The sequence below is a fragment of the Pseudophryne corroboree genome, chromosome 11, assembly GCF_028390025.1.
Source record: "Pseudophryne corroboree isolate aPseCor3 chromosome 11, aPseCor3.hap2, whole genome shotgun sequence".
In the NCBI taxonomy this organism is placed as follows: domain Eukaryota; kingdom Metazoa; phylum Chordata; class Amphibia; order Anura; family Myobatrachidae; genus Pseudophryne; species Pseudophryne corroboree.
Window position 1 is genome coordinate 98,676,028 of NC_086454.1, and position 25,869 is coordinate 98,701,896.

Below are 25,869 nucleotides of genomic sequence, written 5' to 3' on the forward strand. Positions count from 1 at the left end.
ACTACTGTGGGCATTATGTGTATAAGCAGCACTGCTGTGGTCATTATGTGTAAGGGGCACTACTACTGTGGGAATTGTGTATAAGGGGCACTACTACTGTGGGAATTGTGTATAAGGGGCACTACTGTGTCGCATAATGTGTCTAAATGGTACCACTGTGTAGCGCAACATGAATAAAGAGCACTACAAAGTGACATAACCATAATAAGCAGCATTACTATGTGGTGTAACATGAGTCAGAAGCACTACATGCAGTGTAATGTGAATAAGATTGTTTTACTGTATGGTGTTATTTGAATTGGAAGTACTATGGTGCAGAGGCGTCACTCACCTCCTTAACACCCATTGCGGTGGCGGATAAAATGGGCGGGGCTTCGCAGGAATGGGTGGTGCTTAATTATAGAGGTGGGGCTTCGCGGGTGGCACCCATTTTTAGTCAATTTAAGGTCCAAAAAGGGGGCGGGGCTTTGAAGGAAGGGGCAGGGCTTTGCATCCCAACATCCATTTTTTTTAGTCACTTGGGGGGTGTGGGAGGTGAGGGCTGACTCCCGGGGAGTGCTGTCCTTGCAGTGCTGGCTCGTACACAGTGACAGGAGCAGAGTGCTGCACATAATATAAGAACTCGACTCCTGTCACTGTGCAGGAGCCGGCATTTTGGTGTCACCCCTCGGCGGGTGACACCCGGGAGAGGGCCGCACCCCCCTGCTGCTTCTTTGTGAGATCAAGTCCCTTTATAAAGTATGGGAAGTAGGGCACTAATTTATAGTTTGCAGGGGGTGCTGAAAACACTAGCACTGGCTGCTCCGCTTAATGACCCTCATTCCGACCCGATCTCACGCTGCACTTCCGCGCACCGGTGCGATCGGGTTTGGAATGCGCATGCGCGGCTTGAGCATTGCGCACATGCGCCATTGCCCGGAGAAAGTGGTAGCAGCGGCGACCGCAAGAAGACTGACTGAAGGAAGGCGTTCCGTGGGCGTCAATTGACCGTTGGAGGCCGTTTTCAGGGAGTGCAGGCGTGTCCAGGCGAACGGGGGGCGGATGTCTGACGTCAAAGCCGAGCCCATCATCGCTGGATCCGTCACACAGGGTAAGTATTCCAGGGCTGGCCTTGTTTTGCAGGAAAAAATTTTAGCATAGCAGGGCTGCACAAGCGATCGCAGCCCTACTATGCTAAAATACACTCCCCCATAGGTGGAGATTAGTTGATTGCACCAGCAGCAAAAAGTTGCTTGGTGCGATCAACTCAGAATGAGGGCCAATGTGTGTGTGTGGGGAGGGGGGGGGGGGCATAGGTGGCGGATTAAATGAGTTCCACCACCTCTCCAGGACCACTTTAAGCCCTATATATATATATATATACATATATGTACAAACAGAAAATTCAGCTCTCACCAAAGCAAGCTTACTAATCCTCACAACATCAATAAATAAATCATGGGGGTTTAGTTAGTGAATTGGCCAATGCACGGAAGCCTGCAAACCGATTGCCGAGGTACCCCACCTTCATGCAGGTCCTACACTATGACAGAGTCTTAAAAATTAAAACCTGGCAACTGTATCACACATAATATAGCTGCAAATATGCCTACTTGGTTTAATGTGTACCTGCCACATACCTTATGGCTTTTAAAGGTACACTAGTCACCTGACACTGGCTGATAAACTACTAAGGAACACAGGTTTAGGATAATTGAGTTTACATAGGGGTGCATGAAAAAGCTTGTGGCCACAGTTAATAAGAGTTAACCCAGTGGTTTCCACACTTTTTTGAATCACGGCGCCCTAGAATATCAGAATTATTTTCACGGCACCCCTAGGCCAAAACTTTCTTATTGAGAAATTTAGAAAGAAATATTACATTAAGTAGATTGTGTTTATATGTCATCCTTAGGGTCAGTTGTGTGGCGAGGGACAAGATTTGCTTCTGTTTGGCCACATATTTTATGACTGGCAGCCACCAGCACTGGTTTTGCCTATTATATTGACCATGAATAATTTGAATTGGTCCTGGACCACCAACCCAGGGCACCCCTGCAAGTGACCCGAGGCACCCCAGGGAGCCACGGCACACAGTTTGGAAACCTCTGAGTTAACCAAAGATTAACCCTGCAATATACAAACAAATATAAAACCACAGCACTCGCCACCCCAGAAGCGGGGTGCAATGCCTGCACTCACCACTCATAGGGTGTGGGGCATGTAGCCCATGGCCACCTACTTAAACATATACAAACAGAAAATTCAGCACTCACCATAGCAAGCTCACTTATCCTCACAACATCAATAAATAAATAAATGATGGGGGTTTAGTTAGTGAATTGTCCAATGCACGGAAGCCTGCAAACCGATTTTCAGGCTTCCGTGCATTGGCCCTCATTCCGAGTTGATTACTCGCTAGCAGTTTTTAGCAGCTGTGCAAACGCTATGCCGCCGCCCACTGGGAGTGTATTTTAGCTTAGCAGAAGTGCGAACGAATATATCGCAGAGTGGCTACAAAGTTTTTTTGTGCAGTTTCAAAGTAGCTCAAAACCTACTCAGCGCTTGCGATCACTTAAGACTGTTCAGTTCCTGTTTTGACGTCACAAGCCCGCCCAGCGTTCGCCCAGCCACGCCTGCGTTTTTCCTGGCAGGCCTGCGTTTTTCCGAACACTCCCTGAAAACGGTCAGTTAACACCCAGAAACGCCCTCTTCATGTCAATCACTCTGCGGCCATCAGTGTGACTGAAATGCTTCGCTAGACCTTGTGCAAAACTACATCTTTCATTGTGCTCGTACGACGCGCGTTCACATTGCGCTGCATACGCATGCGCAGAACTGACTTTTTTTGCCTGATCGCTGCGCTGCGAACAAATTCAGCTAGCGATCAATTTGGAATGACCTCCATTGGCCAATTCACTAACTAAACCCCCATCATTTATTTATTGATGTTGTGAGGATAAGTGAGCTTGCTTTGGTGAGTGCTGAATTTTCTATTTGTATATATTTAAGTAGGTGGCCATGGGCTACATGCACCCCACCCTATGAGTGGTGAGTGCAGACATTGCACCCCGCTTCTGGGGTGGCAAGTGCTTTGGTTTTATATTTGTTTGTACATATATATATATATATATACACTGCTCAAAAAAATAAAGGGAACATTAAAATAACACATCCTAGCTCTGAATGAATGAAATATTCTTATTAAATACTTTGTTCTTTACATAGTTGAATGTGCTGACAACAAAATCACACAAAAATGATCAATGGAAATCAAATTTATTAACCCATGGAGGTCTGGATTTGGAGTCACACTCAAAATTAAAGTGGAAAAATACACTACAGGCTGATCCAACTTTGATGTAATGTCCTTAAAACAAGTAAAAATGAGGCTCAGTAGTGTGTGTGGCCTCCACGTGCTTGCATGACCTCCCTACAACGCCTGGGCATGCTCCTGATGAGGTGGCGGATGGTCTCCTGAGGGATCTCCTCCCAGACCTGGACTAAAGCATCCGCCAACTCCTGGACAGTCTGTGGCGCAACGTGGCGTTGGTGGATGGAGCTAGACATGATGTCCCAGATGTGCTCAATTGGATTCAGGTCTGGGGAACGGGCGGGCCAGTCCATAGCATCAATGCCTTCGTCTTGCAGGAACTTCTGACACACTCCAGCCACATGAGATCTAGCATTGTCTTGCATTAGGAGGAACCCAGGGCCAACTGCACCAGCATATGGTCTCACAAGGGGTCTGAGGATCTCATCTCGGTACCTAATGGCAGTCAGGCTACCTCTGGCGAGCCCATGGAGGGCTGTGCGGGCCCCCAAATAAATGCCACCCCACACCATTACTGACCCACTGCCAAACCGGTCATGCTGGAGGATGTTGCAGGCAGCAGAACATTCTCCTTGGCGTCTCCAGACTCTGTCATGTCTGTCACATGTGCTCAGTGAGAACCTGCTTTCATCTGTGAAGAGCACAGGACGCCAGTGGCGAATTTGCCAATCTTGATGTTCTCTGGCAAATGCCAAACGTCCTGCACGGTGTTGGGCTGTAAGCACAACCCCCACCTGTGGACGTCGGGCCCTCATACCACCCTCATGGAGTCTGTTTCTGATCGTTTGAGTAGACACATGCACATTTGTGGCTTGCTGGAGGTAATTTTGCAGGGCTCTGGTAGTGCTCCTCCTGTTCCTCCTTGCACAAAGGTGGAGGTAGCGGCCCTGCTGCTGGGTTGTTGCCCTCCTACGGCCTCCTCCACGTCTCCTGATGTACTGGCCTGTCTCCTGGTAGCGCCTCCATGCTCTGGACACTACGCTGACAGACACAGCAAACCTTCTTGCCACAGCTCGCATGGATGTGCCATCCTGGATGAGCTGCACTACCTGAGCCACTTGTGTGGGTTGTAGGGAGGTCATACAGGCACGTGGAGGCCACACACACTACTGAGCCTCATTTTGACTTGTTTTAAGGACATTACATCAAAGTTGGATCAGCCTGTAGTGTGTTTTTCCGCTTTAATTTTGAGTGTGACTCCAAATCCAGACCTCCATGGGTTAATAAATTTGATTTCCATTGATAATTTTTGTGTGATTTTGTTGTCAGCACATTCAACTATGTAGAGAACAAAGTATTTAATAAGAATATTTCATTCATTCAGATCTAGGATGTGTTATTTTAGTGTTCCCTTTATTTTTTTGAGCAGTGTATATATATATATATATGTGTGTGTACCAGGAGAGCAAGCAGCGCCACAGATGCAGTATTCAAAGTATCAACACTAGTACGTGGACAAACTTAAAAATGCTATAATATCTGTCTGTATACAGCACTCCCTGTAAATTCACAGGGCGTCAGCTAGTTACCTCAAGTGAAATAAGGTACTGGTATAAGTACCTATGGAGAAAGTATTGTGAACAAAAAATGAGGTATTTAAAAGCGACCACTGGTGCTAGACAATTAAAATGAGGCAGGATACTTATATAAAAAATTGGTACATAAATTTATTAGATAGCACTAAAACAAAACAGAGTTAAAAATTCTGAGCAAAAAACAAGGGGGTAACAAAAATTGTATGTCCCATGTCTTTTTTATGCAAAATAACTTGTTGTGTACATGTTTTTACCCTGCTGGCCACATGTTACCCCCTTGTTTTTTGCTCAGAATTTTTAACTCTGTTTTGTTTTAGTGCTATCTAATAAATTTATGTACCAATTTTTTATATAAGTATCCTGTCTCATTTTAATTGTCTAGCACCAGTGGTCGCTTTTAAATACCTCATTTTTTGTTCACAATATATATATATATATATATATATATATATCCATACATATATGCAATTTATATATACACATACTCCTGTTCTGAAATAAAGGATTTACCTTTTAAACAAGTCTGGTGAGTGCTGTCCCTTCGTTTGGCTATTGTGGAATTATAACCTGATGGTTATCTTTCATCTGGAAATGCACCCCAGCATGAATATGGATTATGTGAGTGTGGACCCCACGGATTGACTTTACACATATATATATATATACATATATTTCCTTCTATCAATATATTAACTAGAAGCAAATATATCTAAATGGTAGTAATGCTGCTGCCATACACATTACACAAGCACACATACTTTCACTTACTGTACACTTTGTAAGTACTGGAGCAGAACTCAAAGTTGTTCAGTGGAGCCAGGCTCCGCCCCCTACCCACAGGTCCACAAATTGCAACAAAATGCCACGGGGGCGGGGCTATTTATTTATTAATTCTCTGAAAGTTGCATCACAGTGCCTCTGCCAACGCCCCACAGGCCCGCGAATCGCGGCAATTTGCCTGTGGAACCTTGGACATTATAACAAAACATGTGGTCCATCAGGGGGGTTTCTCGGTACTCAGAACCCCCCCACCCCCCCACCCTGCGTGCGCCACTGCAACCAATCAGCATTGATGTAACATTTCTAATTTGCATACTGCAAAAGTATACAGAGCAGCTGATTGGTTGCCATGGGCAACTTCTTCACTGGCTCACCTCTCCACTTTTATCACTGCTTAGTACATGTCCCCCTTGATGACCATGAAATGCTGCAAGCCCAGTAGCCAGGGCATGAGACTGCAACAGAGGACACACATGACTCATGCATGAGCTGTTCTCACAGTATGGTGATGATAGCATCAACACACATGTCAGTTATTAACTGTAACTTCAGCAACATTACAGTATACACAGTTAGGGGCGTCACTGCCCCTGGTGACACCCGGTGCGGGAGGCCGCAAAATGGGGGTGTGGCCTAGCATGAGGAGGCGTGGCCTCGCGGCGGACCCCCGTCTTTGGCACTCCAGGAGGTAAAGAAGATGTTGGCTGCCGCCCGGAGAGTGCCTCTTTGCCTCATACAACCCCACTCTGTCCCTTCCCCCATCCCACCGCCTCCCCTCCTAAGCCTGCAGTCTGGGATCTCCTGATACTATGAGTCTCTCACCTGTGTCCGGGCGGTGTGCATGTCAGCACGCGGCGCTGCCGGTGTCTGACTCTCACACCGCGGGTGAAGCAGCGGCAGGTCTCTCGCACAGAGGCTGAATGCGGAATGCAGTGCCGGCTCCTACACAGGGACAGGAGCCAGGTGCTGCACGTATTGTTACAGTGCAGCACCTGGCTGCTGTCACTGAGCAGGAGCCGGCATTTTGGTGTCACCCCACGGCGGGTGACACCAGGGTGTGGGCCATACCCCCCTCACCCACGTTGTGATGCCACTGTACACAATACAGAGCAGCCCCCCCCACCCCCTTTCATTGCCAGGGGCTCCGGAGTGGGAGCTGGTACTAATTACCTGGACCAGGGCTTGATAGATAAAGTACCAACCAATCGAGCTGTGCTGGTTGGTACTTCTTTCCTCATGTGCCTTTCCTTTTCTTACTTACACAATCTTATACTCCTTACTCCCCTTGATGGCACCTAACCCCGGGTTTTCTATACCTGTCCTACAGTGTCTTGAACTGTAAGTGCTGGTTTCTTGTTTGCTCATTTGATTATGTACTGTGTAATGGGCGCTGCGTTTCCCTTGTGGCGCCATATAAATAAAGGATAATAATAATAATAATAATAATAATAATAATAAAAAAAACCATGTACTGCACAATTATCAGCTTTTAATAGCGTTTATTAAGCAAAGACTTGTGATGAGTTTAGTAAAAGATAAGTAGGTGATTAAACGGAGTTAAATGTGATTAAAGTGAATATTTAAAAGTATCAGGCAAATAAAATGCTGACAATGAGTCCATTAGACTCCAGTTGCAGTAGTGGAGCCATGTGGGTGGTCAGAGATCTGGGTGACCCACACCCAAAATTGTCACTTCTGTACCTGAGCAAGCTTAGTGCTGTCATTACTGATGCCAAGTGGTAGAGTATCTCCTGGACATCAGACTACAGCAGTTCTTGTAGGTGGGGAGAACTAAAGTGCTGTAACAAGATCACTGGAAGAGTGGTGGAAGGCTGTTATATTTGCCCCAGGTTTCTTACCTATATGTTTTAACACCCCAGGAATATTATGTTGGTTCTGCTGAGAACTTTTGGTAAGAACCTGATTAGGGTCCTGGGGTTGGATGTGTGAAAAGCGGGCGGTTCTCCATCCATTTAGGCCCAGTTTGGTCAGCAAACCTCTTCTGTATACCGTACCTTTCTCAAATCATAAACCCTGTAGAAATCTGCATCACACACATTATTCCATGGCTATAGGCAGCGGTGGAAGTGGGCGGGTACGGGTGGGTATGGCGTACCCTTAAGAATTTAGCCGTAGGTACACCGTACCCACCGCCGCCGGGCCGCTGCTCCCTCCCTCCCTCCGCTGCTGCTCACCGCGCCGCTGCTTCATGAGGGGAGAACGCAGTGTGCGCCTCTCCTACCCCTCAGTGTCTACCTTCAATTCGGCGCCAGCCCGTGAGCCAATCAGAGCTCGCGGACAGGCAGCCAAGGCTCCTGATTGGCTGCTGGACCGCGAGCTTTGATTGGCTCTCGGATCGGCGCCTAATTGAAGGTAGAGTGACACCCGCACCGCCGCCAGAGACTGAGGGGCAGGAGAGGCGCACGCTGTGCTCTCCTTCCCTCACACACAGGAACAGGACGACAGCAGCAGCACAATAAGCACCAGGGGAAGGGGGGGGGGCATGTGTACCTGGCGCTGGGGGCATATCTGGCACTGCGGGGGCATCTCTGGCACTGGGGCATATCTGGCACTGTGGGGGCATTTCTGTACCTGCACTGGGGTGCATGTGTATCTGGCACTGGGGGCATTTCTGTATCTGGTACTGGGTGCATCTCTGTATCTAGCACTGGGGGCATATCTGGCACTGTGGGGGCATTTCTGTATCTGGCACTGGGGGCATATCTGGCACTGTGGGGGCATTTCTGTATCTGGCACTAGGGAGACGTGTATCTGGCACTGGGGGCATATCTGGCACTGGGGGCATCTCTGTATCTGCCACTGGGGGCATAACTGGCACTGTGGGGGCATTTCTGTATCTGGCACTGGGGGCATATCTAGCACTGTGGGGACATGTGTATCTGGCACTGGGGCATGTCTGTATCTGGCACTGGGGGGACATGTGTATCTGGCACTGGGGGCATATCTGGCACTGGGGACATCTCTGTGTCTGCCACTGGGGGCATAACTGGCACTGTGGGGGCATTTCTGTATCTGGCACTGGGGGCATAGTTGGCACTGTGGGGACATGTGTATCTGGCACCGGGGCGTTTCTGTGTCTGGCACTGGGGGGCATATCTGACACTTTGGTGACATGTGTATCTGGCACTAGGGGCATTTCTGTATCTGGCAATGGGGGCATATATGTATCTGGCACTGGGGGCATATCTGGCACTGTGGGGGCATTTCTGTATCTGGCACTGGGGGTCAATGTATATCTGATACAGTGGGGGCATTTGTGTATCTGGCACTATGGGGCAATGTGTATCTGGCACTGTGGGGCAATGTATCTCTGGCACTGTGGGGCAATGTGTATCTGACACTATTGGGGTCATATGTGTATCTGCCCCCCCCAATATGTGTATCACGCCCCCATTTTAATTGGCCACGCCCCATGTGGCATATGGCCACACCTATTTTTAGTGCACGCGTGCCTTCGGCTTGCGCATACGATACCTGTAAGACATTTTTTTCTACTTGCACCACTGGCTACAGGCACAGAGTGCCCAAAGTTGCACTACACTATAAGTTGTTAAAGTTGGGCAGGAATATCCCAGGAGTCACATAGCCAACATGCTGAAAATATATGTCTATTGGGAGCAAAGTTTTGGAAGACATTTCTGTTGTGTCCAGTGGATGCAAACTGTTTCTGGCTCCATGAAAGATCCTCTTGGCGTCTAGATTTGGCTGAATGGCTCCTAAATTCTATATGACTCTGCCCGTCCCTGGTTTAAAGGGCACAGTATTTGATCATCAGTGTTTCTTCTTTGTTGCAAAGTTCAGACATAGCAAAATTATAAGTATCACTAATGCCAACATGAGTTTCCATACCTTAAGTAGGAAACAAAACGCATCTCAAAGTATATTTAGGTATACTAAAGGGGCGTTTTAACAGTGGAGGAGCCTGGATGGGCACCCTCCTCTGTATAGTGCATGCGCAGGTCTCCGGAAACATGGCAGATGGCACCCTCCATGTTCCAGTAACAAATCACTACTGCGTATGTGCGGCGGCCATTTTGCCAGTGGTTTTTGCCACGGCTGCAGTGCCGACGATGCGGGACTCCGGAAAAGTAAGTAATTAAACATGGGTGTAGTGTTTGTAGTGTGGGCCCTCCTGTACCCAGGGACTCGTATGCACTGAATATACTGCGCTCAATATAAATATGCCAATGATATACAATTATTAGCAATGTTTCTTCCCATTATGCTCAGGGGAATGTTTTGCTGTGCACAATAATAATGATTTACTTTACATATATTACATTGACATTTCATTTAGGATTATTTTGTTGTCATAGAATCAGAGGTATTCTGTGTTGAACCTCTCATAACCTGTGCTCCTGGATTTCTGCATGTACATATGTACTGTTACTGCAACCACTGCGACGATGACCACACCTGATAGCGCAATCACCAGAGTATTCACATTCAGAGAGTGGGTGTCTCCTGCATATGGGGGGAAGAGGACAGATATTAGAGTATACAGTCTACATTCCCAATGTAAAGTCACTTTATCTGTCTGTCTGTCTGTCTGTCTATCTGTCTGTCTATCTATCTATCTATCTATCTATCTATCTATCTATCTATCTATCTATCTATCTATCTATCTATTTATAGACCTATCTAGATAAATTCAGGCCATCTACCAGTCACCGCCCAGGAACTGAGTGATATCCAGTATACAAAAGCATAGAAAATGTTGTTGAATTGCTGTGTGATTTCTAGGGGAAGACTTTGGCATGAGATGGTCAGTGTATCATGTATTGCAATTGTGGAGGTGTGCCCTGTACCAAAGGACACATCCCAGCAGCAGCACGCAGGGGATGTGTCCCCTGCGGGACAACATGTCTGACAGCGCTGGGACAGTGTGTCTGTCCCCAGCGCCTGTCAGTGAGCGGCGGGTGTCCGGTGCAGGGACCGGTTGTTTCCCTGCACCAGACTTACAGCAGCGACGGGGAGTGCAGCAGTGTTTTAAACTTGGTGCCAATTTGGCCGCCAATGAAAAGCACCGGCCGAGTCTTTTCAAATCCAGCGCCCTCTGCGAGCCAATCACGGCTCGCGGGGCGCCGACCAATCACAGACGGGCGCGACGAGCCAATCGGCGCTCGCCGCGTCATAGGTCCCGCCCCCTTGGAGTGACGTCAGATGCCACCGGGAGGAGAAGAAGACGGGAGGCTGTGCGGAAGAGCGATGAAGAGCCGGGCAGCGCTGAAGAGAAGAGGATGCCGCTGGAAGAGCTCCGGTGGCCGCGGAAGAGGCCAGAAGATGCCGGGCTCCTGAGAGAAGATATCCAGTGGTGGCTGGATGCTGTGAAGAGGCGGTGGCGCCGCTGGCCAGGACGGGCCAGCGGCAGAAGAGTGCTGCTGAGGACCCGGAGAGGCCACCAGGGGAGGAATGCAGAAGAGCTAACGAAGCTCCCCCCTGGTGCCTCTCCCACCGTAACAGGTAGGCCCTCGGTGAGGGCACCGTTAACCCCTTCCTCTCTAGACCACCAGGGATCGGGCACTAGGCCCGTGGGGGACAGTCAGGCCACAGGCCTGTGGCGCAGCAGGCGGGCACTAGGCCCGTGGGGTAATATCAGGCATTATGCCTGAGCTACATTAGAGGGTATTAGGCCCTAGTTCATTTGCGGCCGCTTAGGGATATAAGGTGACCCTGGGCATTAGGCCCAAGTCACCCAATGGGCCCCAAGTTAGGCGGGCGCTAGGCCCGAGGGTAGAGCAAGATCTCGGGTCTGTGGATAAATAGGGGGCACTAGGCCCAGCAAATAAAGGGTTACTTCCCCCCAAGGTAATTAAAGGTGGTACTGGGCACTAGGCCCAGGCCACCACGTTGTGTACAGGTAGGCAGGCCCGCTTGGCCTGAGCCCCTGGTAGGTAATTGACTGTAAGGGAAGGTGGGTAGGCTGTGTGGTGCCCACTTCCTGGTAGTCTAGAGTAGTTAGGGATTTAAAGGGACAGCACCGTTTGATCTTGTATTGTGATGCCTGTTGTTACCGTGCAGGGCAAAGTATTTGTTTGAAAGGTTGTGCCTAGAGTTTGTGTTGCACCACCCACACCTGAGCTAGTTTGAGGGCTCTGTTCATGTAGCTAGTGTAGCGGACGCACACTAGGGTAAAATTAGGCCCTGCATGGCTGTTGTTTGTTTGCCTCCTTACAGGGACCTGTAAGGGGAGAAGAAGTTTGCAGTGCAAGATTGGCAACGGTGAGTAACATCTGTGTCCGTCTGTCCCTTTTATTTGTCTGTCCCCCCAGCGTCGGATTAGGGGTTTGCTCACAGACGTGAGAACCCCTTTATCACACTACGCGCAAGAGTGCGAGTGTGTGAAAATTGGGTGGCTGAGGCTTTGTGCCGATGATGATTTTCACCTAACCGGTGAAAGTCCCTGCCACCCTGGGAGTATCCTCTTTCCCTTGGGAAAAGAGTTGATACTCCTTCATTTATCTCCTCTCCTCCCCAGCTCGTCTGTCGTCTGCATCTGGAAGGGGATCGTCGTGTCTGGGTCTAACTGAAGGTTCCAGGTCCATTGAAGATTCCGTGACCTGAAGGTGAGAGAGTGCGGCGCCTGGTAAGTAGTGAATCTATACCTGCACGGCAGCAGGCTCTACACTGCGCCACCACTCTTACACAATTGTCAAAAAGCAGTGTGTTCTTGCACTGTACACACATACTTGGCAATAGCACCCAGGGAGGTCCGTCCTCCAATCTGATATACTGCTACACCATGTGACTGCAGCCATCATTAGTATGGTGAGAGTATGTGAGAAGAGACATGATGGAGGCACAAGTCTCCCACTTAGCGCCAGAGAGTATACAAGTATAAGGCTGTTCCTTAATCCCTGCACAGTTCCTTAATCCCTGCTACCAGTTAGCAGTTTACACTGATACTCACTGGCTGGTGAGCTGCGTAGAACACCACTTCGCTCAAAGCTTTAATCCATGAAAAACAGTGTGTATACAACAGTGAGTACCAAACCTGTTATACTTCAGTAAAACAGGTTTAGATTTGGGAGCGATGTGTCCTAGCTCCACTAATTCAGTTTGGATCGCTATTGAGACAGAAATAGCAATTTTCTCAATCCTGTTTCTGCTAAAAAAAAACAAAAAACAAAAAAAGCATGTGAAGAGCCGCCCAGAAAGGTAAAAGACGACCACCGATGCATTCACAAATTTCTCTATGCATTCGCATAATTGTGATGCATACGGAAAAACTGAGAACCATCAGCAATACCGGTTGACACATGTCTGCGCAAGATATATACGCGACTGTGTCGCAGCGGTGACATGTTTTCAGTGGCTGCATCGCAGCTGATGTCAGATGCACGCCCTGAAAATGGCCATGACACGCCTGCATTTTTTCAACCACTGCCCACAAACGCCATGTAACCTCCCACAAATGGACTCTTCCTGGCAATCGCTATGCGATCGCAGATTGCTGAGGCTGCAATTTCATTGCATTCGCATTTCGTTCTTAGTGCACGCATGATGCAGTCGCAGCGCAGACGCAGTTGTCCGATAATCTGTAAATTTTGCGATTTTGCAACATTGCATCTGAAACTGAATTAGGCCCTAAATTGTAGTGCAAAAAAATAAAACTGCCTAGTATTGGTGCGCTACATACAAAAGCAGTCAGTATTTATCCTGCATGCAAAAATAATACATTAACTTGCACTGAGTCATTATCATCCATGGACACTGTGGCCCGTAGGTGCAATCGTGACCGAAAAATGAGACTATCCTATTGAAATCAGGATGAAAACAGGGACTACATTATCTGTATCCGCTCAGCAAAGGGATGCAGTGCTGGTAGGCGCCTGACTGGAGAGACGCTCTACCTGCTCTGCATCCCCGCTGCTGTATGAGTACGACTGATGCTGCCGGCTGCCGCGGCACCTATCATACTGTATGACAGGCAGTGGCGTCGGCAGCTGTGTAGAAACTGTGGATTAAAGTGCGGCTCCTCTCCGACACTACAATGCTGCAGGCTGCAGCAAATCCCCTACCCTCCTTCCCCCTCTGGAGCGTGTGGTGTTGTACGCCGATAAGCTCCACCCCCTTGTGCCCCTTCTGCCCTGCAGCGCGTCATCATACTGCTACTGCGGCCCGCCTTGTCCCCACAGTCCCACTCCCTTGTCAGCAACGCAGCCCCAGCAGCGCATATTAAGAAGAAGCACGCTCTCCTGGACCCCAGTCAGAGCAGCGCCGGAGCCAGTAACTCAACATCCTGAGTGCGTGGACGCAGTTCTGAGCTGTGCAGCACTTCAGGTCACTTAGACGGTGTAATCAGTGGTCTCTATGTTCTGTCACTGTTTCAAACATCCCCCCCCCCCATTCTGTCCTAGCCATTATGTAAAACCCACCCCATGTTCTGTACTATTCCATTCCCCCATGTTCAGTCCCAGCCATGGTGTCACCCGCCCCATGTTCAGTCCCGGCCATTGTGTAACCCCCCCTCCCCCCCATGTCCTGTCACTATACCCTCCCCCTGGTGTTCTGTCACTGATTCACCCCCCCCTTCCACCAGCAGCAGTGCGGCATACACTTTAACAAAATCAATCACCCCTCCGCCCACCTGCCCTGCACCCCCCTCCCTCACGTGCGATAGCAGCAAGCTCCACGCCCTCTCACTCTGCTGCACCTCATCTTGCTGCTGCGAACAGCTGCCAGGAACCCCCAGAGTCCTCAGGAGCCAGATACACGGCATCCAGAGCGGGTGGTCGTGGCTCTGAGTGCTGCCACTGTGCAGCAGGTCTCTGGAAAGAGGGTGAGAATGTCGGCAACATCCCAGAAGTCTCGCGGTGGTATCTGTGCACCATAATATGAGGAAACAGCAGCTAAGTCATTTGGATTCAGGGAGGTAAGGACACAACAAGGGACTCATTGGTAATCGTGGGGGCCCTCTTCTTACTGTTCCCCCCCGTTCCTCTCTGTGTTCTGTTCCAGCCTTGTGTCTCTTTTGCCCCCCAGTTTTCTGACAAAGTCACTGTGTCACCCCCCCGTGTCCTGTCACTGTGTCACCCCCTTCTCCCGTGTCCTGTCACTGTGTCACCCCCCGTGTCCCGTCACTGTGGCACCCCCCTGTGTCCCGTCACTGTGTCCCCCCAGTGTACTGTCACTGTGTCACCCTAGTGTCCTATCAATCTGTCACCCCCCAATGTGTCACCCCCCATGTGCTGTCACTGTTACCCCCCCATGTCCTGTCACTGTGTCACCCCCGTGTCATGTCACTGTTTCACCGCCTTCCCGAGTTCTGTCTGTGTCACCCCCTGGTGTCCTGTCACTGTGTCACAACCCCCCCCCCCCCACCGCCCGTGTCCTGTCACTCTGTCACCCCCCTCCATGTCTTGTCACAACCCCTCTGTGTTTTGTCCCAGCTATTGCCTCACCCTCCCATCTTCTGTCCCAGAATAATAACATGAATAAGGGGCATTATTGTGTGGTGTAATGTGAATAAGGGGCACTATCATGTGGCGTAACATGAATAAGGGGAAACACTGTGTGATGTAACGTGAATAATGGCGACTATTGTGTGGCGTAATGTGACTAAGGGGCACTACTGTGTGGCATAATTTGAATTGGTGGTACTAATGTGTGGCCACGCCCATTTCTTGTGAGACCACACCCTTTTTTGTGTTGTGAAGTATGGGAGGTAAGGCGCAAATTTATAGTTTGCAAGGGGGCACCGAACACCCTAGCACCGGCCCTATCTGTATCTATACTTTAGTAGCAAAATAGGAATATATTCAGGAAGACTGGGGTGCCTGGCTGAGAGTCCTATAACTAGCTGACTGCAAGATTTGAGAAATACTAATCTACATCTTTGTCCTGATTGGCTGGAGAGGAGACTTTGCTGAAAAAAGAGAGATCATCCCTTTGTTCTACGTACCACATTATCTCACCAGAGTTCTGCCTCCTTTTACTACCAGTCCTGACCCACCATCTGCTCAGATATTCCCTCTGCAGTCCACCTGTACCTCCCATGCCTTGGAATGAACTCTTCCTCATAGTTCCTGGAACTTAGTTATGTATAAAGGGCCTAACTGAGGTTGGATCACAGTGTGCGTTCCAACCGCAAAAACCGAGAGCATGTGAAGCACCCATCCTGCGCATGCGCCCACATTTTCTGCAGGGGGGGTGCAGAAAATGCATTTGCCTCTGCCTGTCAATCAGGCAGAGGTGGTCGCAGGGGGTGCAGCAACGCTCTGTTTCCAGGGCGGAGACGGAGCATTGTGGAGGTGGCCAAACGTGGGGGAGGTGCGGCGTGATCGCAGCAGCTGCGAGACATCCCACGCAGCCGCCGTGATCAGGAACATGCCGGCGGGCCTGGCAGGAGGCATCCTCTATTTCTGCTAACAAGCAGAAATTGTGATGCGTTCACAATTTCTGCTTGTTAAAGGGGGAGTGGGTGGGGGGTGGGGGGTCAAGGGTCAACATGCTCTGGCAGCCTTGCAGAATTTGCAATCCTTACTGAATTAGGCCCCAAGTGTGGTGTTAAGTGGCACTGGGGAATGTCCTCACCTGCATCACTGGGAGATGGTCTCCTCATCCTCAGGGGACCCTGGGAGATGAAGTGCTGCTGAGACTCGGACACTATTGATCTCCTACGTCTGCGTCCATTAGAGTCGCCCAATGAGTTCCTGACACATCCTTGGCTGCAGCGAGTATCTGGCTCTCCCAACTTACACAGGATCACAGTGCAGCTGATATAAACCTGAGGGAACAACAACATTATGATTAACACAATGTGACCACGGCATTGAGAACTCTCTTGTAGCCCTATGGTGGCCGGCTAGTGCATGCCCCCAGACCTTCATGTCTCTAACACCTTCATCCTACTTAATATGGGATCCTAAAGCAATACAGAGCCTGGGTTCTTATTCCCCTTCTCTTATCTGTCGTTCCTATTGGATGTGCAGATGTACCATGACTGTTCTATAAATGGGTGCCAACATATCTATATACATACACATACCCGTAAAAGTATATATACTTGTGTGTATATAGATGCAGTGTATTGTGTTCTCTGTAACTGACCCTATATCACATGTGCATCAGAGAATGGGGCATAAGTATTAACCTGGAGAAGGCATAAGGAATTGATAAACCAGTGATAAGTGCAAGTTGATAAATGCGGCAATGTCTCGGAAAATACAGCCGGAAATTCAGAGTATCCCCCAATATACATGTAGATGCTGTGCAATACCTGCCTGGGTACGATATTCTGGCGGTCACCATCTCAACAGTCACAATACCAGCTGCGGAATCCTGGGGGTATATTTACTAAGCTCCCGATTTTGACCGATTTGCTGTTTTTTTTTCAAAGTGTCATCTCGGGAATTTACTAAACTCAAATCTCGGCAGTGATGAGGGCATTCGTATTTTTTTGGAAGTCAAAGAAAAAAAATACGAATTAATACACCATCGGTCAAATACGCCTGTTATTTGATACAACTCGGTAATTTACTAAAAATTCTATTTCACAAACACTGCCGGCAATAGCCAAACACTGCCGTGGAAAAATACAAATCGTAAAAAAAAGCAGTTTTAAAATAGACCAGGGACGTGCAGTCAGGGGAGGCAGGGGAGGCAGTGCCTCCCCTGTCATAAATGATTAAAATAATACAAAGAAGATACTTATGACACATATTCTGTGTCATAAGTATGTGCTTTAGCCTTTATATTATTTTAGTCCTCTTTACTATGTAATAAACCAGTTTTAAACGTGAATCGGAGGCACCGCTCTTGGTGCCTACCGCTGTCTATGTGAAAGCTCCGGAAGTGGGGGGCGGGGCCAGGTATTGTGCAGTAAAAGCCCATCAAAAAAAGCCCTGCAAGCGGCACCTCTAGAAGTGCCGCTTTGACAAGGGGCGTGCTTTCAGATATGAGAGCACGCCCCTGTCACTGAATGATTGGGCAGTGGGTAGAGCAAAGCTCAATGGCCACCCCCCACCTGAGCTTACACCAGTGACTGGCTGCTGATAGTGTGCATCCCCCCTGACTCGTCCGCCGCCGCTGCTGCTGCTGGGGGGTGGGAGGGATGAGAGGGAGAGAATTACAGATGTTCTGCCCCATTCAGCCCACTCACCTTGCCTTGCTTTGCTCATAGCTGCGCTGCCGTCTGCCAGAATCAGTATCACCGCCGGGTACTGGGAGCGGGACTTCAAGAGTACTCAGGCTTGCTTCCAGTCCGGGCCGGGCTTCCCTATGGCTGTGCTGCGCCACCCACGAGCGCCGCGTCCACCCATATTAATGATGTTTTGGTGGGTGGGTGGGCGATGCTAAAGAATTATTAATTTGGCTCACCCCGGTCTTTCTGCTGGCGGTGCCCTTGCTGGAAATATTTCGCCATCATGCGTGTGACGTGCAGTCTGCGTCTCCTCCTGCATTGAACCCATGCGGACGCTGATAGAAGGGACATGTCTGGGACTCTGAGGTGATTCTGGGATATTTACTGGTTCAGATATATTATATACTGCTGTTTCTTTAAACAGATGCATTAAATTCGTTTTCTCCACATCTCCTGCAACTTCCCTCTTCTCTGCAGTCTGGTGTGCATTCTGCTCTTCCAATCACACCGACATCCAGATATAGTAGTCAGCCCTGCCCTAATATTTGTTCTGCCACTTCTGTGCATGACATCGGGGGAAGGAGATCATCTCCCACCAATTACTGTAAAATTACTGTGAAAGTCGACTCCTATGATGACACTGGCTACTATCTTCTGAAGGGTTCAGTATGATATGCCAGCTGACGGGATGCCGGCTGCCAGGATCCCGACAGCACCATCCCGCCAGCCACAATACCAAGAGCAACGAGTCCCCTTGCGGGCTCGCTGTGCTCACCACACTTCAGGCCCAGTGGTGAGCATAGCTAGCCTGCGAGAGGACTCGCTATGCTCGCTACCAGTATTGCCCGGTGGTTTGCCATGGGTTCTATTCTCCCTCAGGTGGTAGTGTGGACCCACCACCCAAGCGGGAATACCAGGGAACAGTCGGTATTCTGACCACCAGCATTTTACCATCTGTCAGGATTTCGGCGTCAGGATCCTGATCGCCGGGATCCTGACAGCCGGTATATTAACTACTGTACATCCCCTTCTGAAAGATATTCTTGTGTAGCTTATACTCCTATACCTGTACAGCCTGCAATTGATCATTGTATCTCACTCCCTTACCTCTTTCTGTGTACAGTATATAGCTGGGAATTGTGTATTTTTGTCTCTAGTATCCAGTTTCAAAATAAATTCTAATGGGTTGTGAAAATCGATTTTAATCTGCTTGTGAACTTGCAATAGGCTGTTTTTCTGGACATGGAATCTTAAGGACAATGGGGGTCATTCCGAATTGATCGCACGTAGCAAATTTTTGCAGCCCGTGCGATCAACTAGACGCCGCCTATGGGGGAGTGTATTTCTGCATAGTAGGGCTGCGATTGCTTGTGCAGTCCTGCTTTATAGTGATGTGCACCGGAAATTTTTCGGGTTTTGTGTTTTGGTTTTGGGTTCGGTTCCGCGGCCGTGTTTTGGATTCGGACGCGTTTTGGCAAAACCTCACCGAAATTTTTTTGTCGGATTCGGGTGTGTTTTGGATTCGGGTGTTTTTTAAAAAAAACCCTAAAAAACTGCTTAAATCATAGAATTTGGGGGTCATTTTGATCCCATAGTATTATTAACCTCAATAACCATAATTTCCACTCATTTCCAGTCTATTCTGAACACCTCACACCTCACAATATTATTTTTAGTCCTAAAATTTGCACCAAGGTCGCTGGATGGCTACGCTAAGCGACACAAGTGGCCGACACAAACACCTGGCCCATCTAGGAGTGGCACTGCAGTGTCAGGCAGGATGGCACTTCATAAAAATTGTCCCCAAACAGCACATGATGCAAAGAAAAAAAGAGGCGCAATGAGGTAGCTGTGTGACTAAGCTAAGCGACCCAAGTGGCCGACACAAACACCTGGCCCATCTAGGAGTGGCACTGCAGTGTCAGACAGGATGGCACTTGAAAAAAATACTCCCCAAACAGCACATGATGCAAAGAAAAAAAGAGGCGCACCAAGGTCGCTGTGTGACTAAGCTAAGTGACACAAGTGGCCAACACAAACACCTGGCCCATCTAGGAGTGGCACTGCAGTGTCACGCAGGATGGCCCTTCAAAAAAATACTCCCCAAACAGCACATGATGCAAAGAAAAAAAGAGGCGCAATGAGGTAGCTGTGTGACTAAGCTAAGCGACCCTAGTGGCCGACACAAACACCTGGCCCATCTAGGAGTGGCACTGCAGTGTCACGCAGGATGGCCCTTCAAAAAAATACTCCCCAAACAGCACATGACGCAAAGAAAAAAAGAGGCGCAATGAGGTAGCTGTGTGACTAAGATAAGCGACCCAAGTGGCCGACACAAACACCTGGCCCATCTAGGAGTGGCACTGCAGTGTCAGACAGGATGGCACTTCAAAAATATTGTCCCCAAACAGCACATGATGCAAAGAAAAATGAAAGAAAAAAGAGGTGCAAGATGGAATTGTCCTTGGGCCCTCCCACCCACCCTTATGTTGTATAAACAGGACATGCACACTTTATCGAACCCATCATTTCAGCGACAGGGTCTGCCACACGACTGTGACTGAAATGATTGGTTGGTTTGGGCCCCCACCAAAAAAGAAGCAATCAATCTCTCCTTGCACAAACTGGCTCTACAGAGGCAAGATGTCCACCTCATCATCATCGTCCGATTCATCACCCCTTTCACTGTGTACATCCCCCTCCTCACAGATTATTAATTCATCCCCACTGAAATCCACCATCTCAGGTCCCCGTGCACTCTCTGGAGGCAATTGCTGCTGGTGAATGTCTCCACGGAGGAATTGATTATAATTCATTTTAATGAACATCATCTTCTCCACATTTTCTGGAAGTAACCTCGTACGCCGATTGCTGACAAGGTGAGTGGCGGCACTAAACACTCTTTCGGAGTACACACTGGAGGGAGGGCAACTTAGGTAGAATAAAGCCAGTTTCTGCAAGGGCCTCCAAATTGCCTCTTTTTCCTGCCAGTATACGTACGGACTGTCTGACGTGCCTACTTGGATGCGGTCACTCATATAATCCTCCACCATTCTTTCAATGGTGAGAGAATCATATGCAGTGACAGTAGACGACATGTCAGTAATCGTTGGCAGGTCCTTCAATCCGGACCAGATGTCAGCACTCGCTCCAGACTGCCCTGCATCACCGCCAGCGGGTGGGCTCGGAATTCTTAGCCTTTTCCTCGCACCCCCAGTTGCGGGAGAATGTGAAGGAGGAGCTGTTGACTGGTCACGTTCCGCTTGACTTGACAATTTTCTCACCAGCAGGTCTTTGAACCCCTGCAGACTTGTGTCTGCCGGAAAGAGAGATACAACGTAGGTTTTAAATCTAGGATCGAGCACGGTGGCCAAAATGTAGTGCTCTGATTTCAACAGATTGACCACCCGTGAATCCTGGTTAAGCGAATTAAGGGCTCCATCCACAAGTCCCACATGCCTAGCGGAATCGCTCTGTTTTAGCTCCTCCTTCAATGTCTCCAGCTTCTTCTGCAAAAGCCTGATGAGGGGAATGACCTGACTCAGGCTGGCAGTGTCTGAACTGACTTCACGTGTGGCAAGTTCAAAGGGTTGCAGAACCTTGCACAACGTTGAAATCATTCTCCACTGCGCTTGAGACAGGTGCATTCCACCTCCTTTGCCAATATCGTGGCCAGATGTATAGGCTTGAATGGCCTTTTGCTGCTCCTCCATCCTCTGAAGCATATAGAGGGTTGAATTCCACCTCGTTACCACCTCCTGCTTCAGATGATGGCAGGGCAGGTTCAGGTGTGTTTGGTGGTGCTCCAGTCTTCTGTACGCGGTGCCTGAACGCCGAAAGTGGCCCGCAATTCTTCGGGCCACCGACAGCATCTCTTGCACGCCCCTGTCGTTTTTTAAATAATTCTGCACCACCAAATTCAAGGTATGTGCAAAACATGGGAAGTGCAGGAATTTGCCCAGATGTAATGCACGCACAATATTGCTGGCGTTGTCCGATGTCACAAATCCCCAGGAGAGTCCAATTGGGGTAAGCCATTCTGCGATGATGTTCCTCAGTTGCCGTAAGAGGTTTTCAGCTGTGTGCGTATTCTGGAAAGCGGTGATACAAAGCGTAGCCTGCCTAGGAATGAGTTGGCGTTTGCGAGATGCTGCTACTGGTGCCGCCGCTGCTGTACTTGCAGCGGGAGGCAATACATCTACCCAGTGGGCTGTCACAGTCATATAGTCCTGAGTCTGCCCTGCTCCACTTGTCCACATGTCCGTGGTTAAGTGGACATTGGGTACAACTGCATTTTTTAGGACACTGGTGACTCTTTTTCTGAGGTCTGTGTACATTTTCGGTATCGCCTGCCTAGAGAAATGGAACCTAGATGGTATTTGGTACCGGGGACACAGTACCTCAATCAAGTCTATAGTTGGCTCTGAAGTAACGATGGATACCGGAACCACGTTTCTCACCGCCCAGGCTGCCAAGGCCTCAGTTATCCGCTTTGCAGCAGGATGACTGCTGTGATATTTCATCTTCCTCGCAAAGGACTGTTGGACAGTCAATTGCTTACTGGAAGTAGTACAAGTGGTCTTCCGACTTCCCCTCTGGGATGTCGATCGACTCCCAGCAGCAACAACAGCAGCGTCAGCAGCAGTAGGCGTTACACTCAAGGATGCATCGGAGGAATCCCAGGCAGGAGAGGACTTGTCAGACTTGCCAGTGACATGGCCTGCAGGACTATTGGCTTTCCTGGGTAAGGAGGAAATTGACACTGAGGGAGTTGGTGGTGTGGTTTGCGGGAGCTTGGTTACAAGAGGAAGGGATTTAGTGGTCAGTGGACTGCTTCAGCTGTCGCCCACAGTTTTTGAACTTGTCACTGACTTATGATGAATGCGCTGCAGGTGACGTATAAGTGAGGATGTTCCGAGGTGGTTAACGTCCTTACCCCTACTTATTACAGCTTGACAAAGGCAACACACGGCTTGACACCTGTTGTCCGCATTTGTGTTGAAATAATTCCACACCGAAGAGCTGATTTTTTTTGTATTTTGACCAGGCATGTCAATGGCCATATTCGTCCCACGGACAACAGGTGTCTCCCCGGGTGCCTGACTTAAACAAACCACCTCACCATCAGAATCCTCCTTGTCAATTTCCTCCCCAGCGCCAGCAACACCCATATCCTCATCCTGGTGTACTTCAACACTGACATCTTCAATTTGACTATCAGGAACTGGACTGCGGGTGCTCCTTCCAGCACTTGCAGGGGGCGTGCAAATGGTGGAAGGCGCAAGCTCTTCCCGTCCAGTGTTGGGAAGGTCAGGCATCGCAACCGACACAATTGGACTCTCCTTGGGGATTTGTGATTTAGAAGAACGCACAGTTCTTTGCTGTGCTTTTGCCAGCTTAAGTCTTTTCTTTTTTCTAGCGAGAGGATGAGTGCTTCCATCCTCATGTGAAGCTGAACCACTAGCCATGAACATAGGCCAGGGCCTCAGCCGTTCCTTGCCACTCCGTGTCGTAAATGGCATATTGGCAAGTTTACGCTTCTCCTCAGACGCTTTTAATTTTGATTTTTGGGTCATTTTACTGATCTTTTGTGTTTTGGATTTTACATGCTCTGTACTATGACATTGGGCATCGGCCTTGGCAGACGACGTTGATGGCATTTCATCGTCTCGGCCATGACTAGTGGCAGCAGCTTCAGCACGAGGTGGAAGTGGATCTTGATCTTTCCCTATTTTTTTAACCTCCACATTTTTGTTCTCCATATTTTAATGCGCACAACTAAAAGGCACCACAGGTATACAATGTAGATGGATGGATAGTATACTTTATGGATGACGAGTGACGACACAGAGGTAGGTACAGCAGTGGCCTACCGTACTGCTATATACAGTATAATGGACCTGGTGGACACTGTCAGCAGACTGCGTTTATAGTATAAAAAAAAAAAAGACACCACAGGTATACAATGTAGATGGATGGATAGTATACTTATGGACGACGAGTGACGACACAGAGGTAGGTACAGCAGTGGCCTACCGTACTGCTATATACAGTATAATGGACCTGGTGGACACTGTCAGCAGACTGCGTTTATAGTATAAAAAAAAAGACACCACAGGAATACAATGTAGATGGATGGATAGTATACTTATGGACGACGAGTGACGACACAGAGGTAGGTACAGCAGTGGCCTACCGTACTGCTATATACAGTATAATGGACCTGGTGGACACTGTCAGCAGACTGCATTTATAGTATAAAAAAAAAAAGACACCACAGGTATACAATGTAGATGGATGGATAGTATACTTATGGACGACTGACTACACAGAGGTAGGTACAGCAGTGGCCTACCGTACTGCTATATACAGTATAATGGACCTGGTGGACACTGTCAGCAGACTGCGTTTCTAGTATAAAAAAAAAAGACACCACAGGTATACAATGTAGATGGATGGATAGTATACTTATGGACGACGAGTGACGACACAGAGGTAGGTACAGCAGTGGCCTACCGTACTGCTATATACAGTATAATGGACCTGGTGGACACTGTCAGCAGACTGCTAAACTAGTATAAAAAAAAGCCACCACAGGAGTGTTTTTCAGGCAGACAAACGTATACTGGTGGTCACTGTCAGCAAAACTGTGCACTGTACTCCTGCTATAGCTGCTCCCCAGTCCCCACAATTAAGCAGTGTGAGCACTCAGCACAGATATATCATGCAGCACACTGAGCACAGATATGGTATGGAGCGTTTTTTTCAGGCAGAGAACGGATAAAAAACTGGTGGTCACTATTAGCAAAACTCTGCACTGTACTCCTCCTAACAGCTGCTCCCCAATCCTCCCCACAATAAGCTAAACAATCAGATCAACTGTGTAGTATATAACTATATAAACGGAGAGGACGCCAGCCACGTCCTCTCCCTATCAATCTCAATGCACGTGTGAAAATGGCGGCGACGCGCGGCTGCTTATATAGAATCCGAATCTCGCGAGAATCCGACAGCGGGATGATGACGTTCGGGCGAGCTCGGGTTAACCGAGCCATACGGGAGAATCCGAGTATGGCTCGGACCCGTCTAAAAAGGGTGAAGTTCGGGGGGGTTCGGTTTCTCGGAAACTGAACCCGCTCATCACTATCCTGCTATGCAAAAAAGTTTTGTGTAGAACAAGACCAGGGTAAGAGTTACTTACCCTGTGCGATGAATCCAGCGTTGCAGGTCCCGGAATTGACGCCAGACATCTGCCCTCCAAACACCTCGACAGCCCTGCATTTGGATCTCCACGCCCAGAATATGGTGAGTTGCCGCCCGGTTCCGCCTTTCTCCTGTCAATCTTCTTGCCGTCACCGCTGCGACCGCTTTCTTCGCTAGCGGCATCGCTGGCCGTCGCTGGGCAACGACGCGACTGTGCAATGCGGCCGCAGCGCATGCGCAGTTCCGACCCAATCGCACGACTGCAACAAAACGCAGCGTGGGATCGGGTCGGAATGACCCCCAGTGTGTGTGATCCAGTTTGACATTTCATTTGTGGAAACCTTTAACCAAATTGTTTATTCCAGGGGTTAAATTGAGCCGGAACCGGGCGGAACTGCGTTCCGTCAGTTCCACTTGGAGACGGAACGCAGTTCTGCCTCCTCCGGCTCACCTCACCCGATGTGTGCTGGCGCCGCACAGGGAGATGCTGGGCACCCGCTGAGATTGTGTTAACATTAACAGCGGCGCCCGGCTCTCCCTGCATAGCGAAAGCTGGTGGCAGGAGCTCAGTACTGAGCTCCGGCTCCCGGCTCAGTCAGTGCGTGCTATGAGAGAGACGTCATGACGTCTCTCTCATAGTGCTGGGGAGCCGGACGCCAGGAGGATCACAGCGGTCAGACGCGAGAGCGGGGCTTGGTAAGTATGGTGGCTTTTTAAAAAATAAAAACACGTGTGACTGTATTAGCAGCGCATCCACAGGGGGCAAGCTACAGGGGGCAATCTACTGGGGGCAAACTACTGGGTTTGAGATGCAGGTTAGCGGCTGGGGGTCAGGCAGTTGATGGCAGCGATTTTGTAGGCCACTGGCAGGGTCGGCGCCCATTAGTGGCGGCAGTAGTGGGCATTGGCGTGGCGGTGGTAAATTACATCGG

The 25,869-nt window shown here is 49.1% G+C and overlaps 1 protein-coding gene across 1 annotated transcript in view; it reads right to left on the minus strand.

Annotated features, from left to right (window-relative positions):
- Window positions 1–7,152: 7,152 nt before the first annotated feature.
- The window catches only part of LOC134968978 (uncharacterized), a 116,941-nt gene continuing 98,224 nt past the window's right edge, over window positions 7,153–25,869 (minus strand). The window contains exons 13-14 of the mRNA XM_063944659.1: window positions 16,186–16,378; window positions 7,153–10,113 (exon numbers count right to left, since the gene is read on the minus strand). Coding sequence (XP_063800729.1) covers window positions 9,968–10,113; window positions 16,186–16,378 — 339 coding nt within the window. The 3' untranslated portion in view covers window positions 7,153–9,967. The remainder of the gene's footprint in view (window positions 10,114–16,185; window positions 16,379–25,869) is intronic.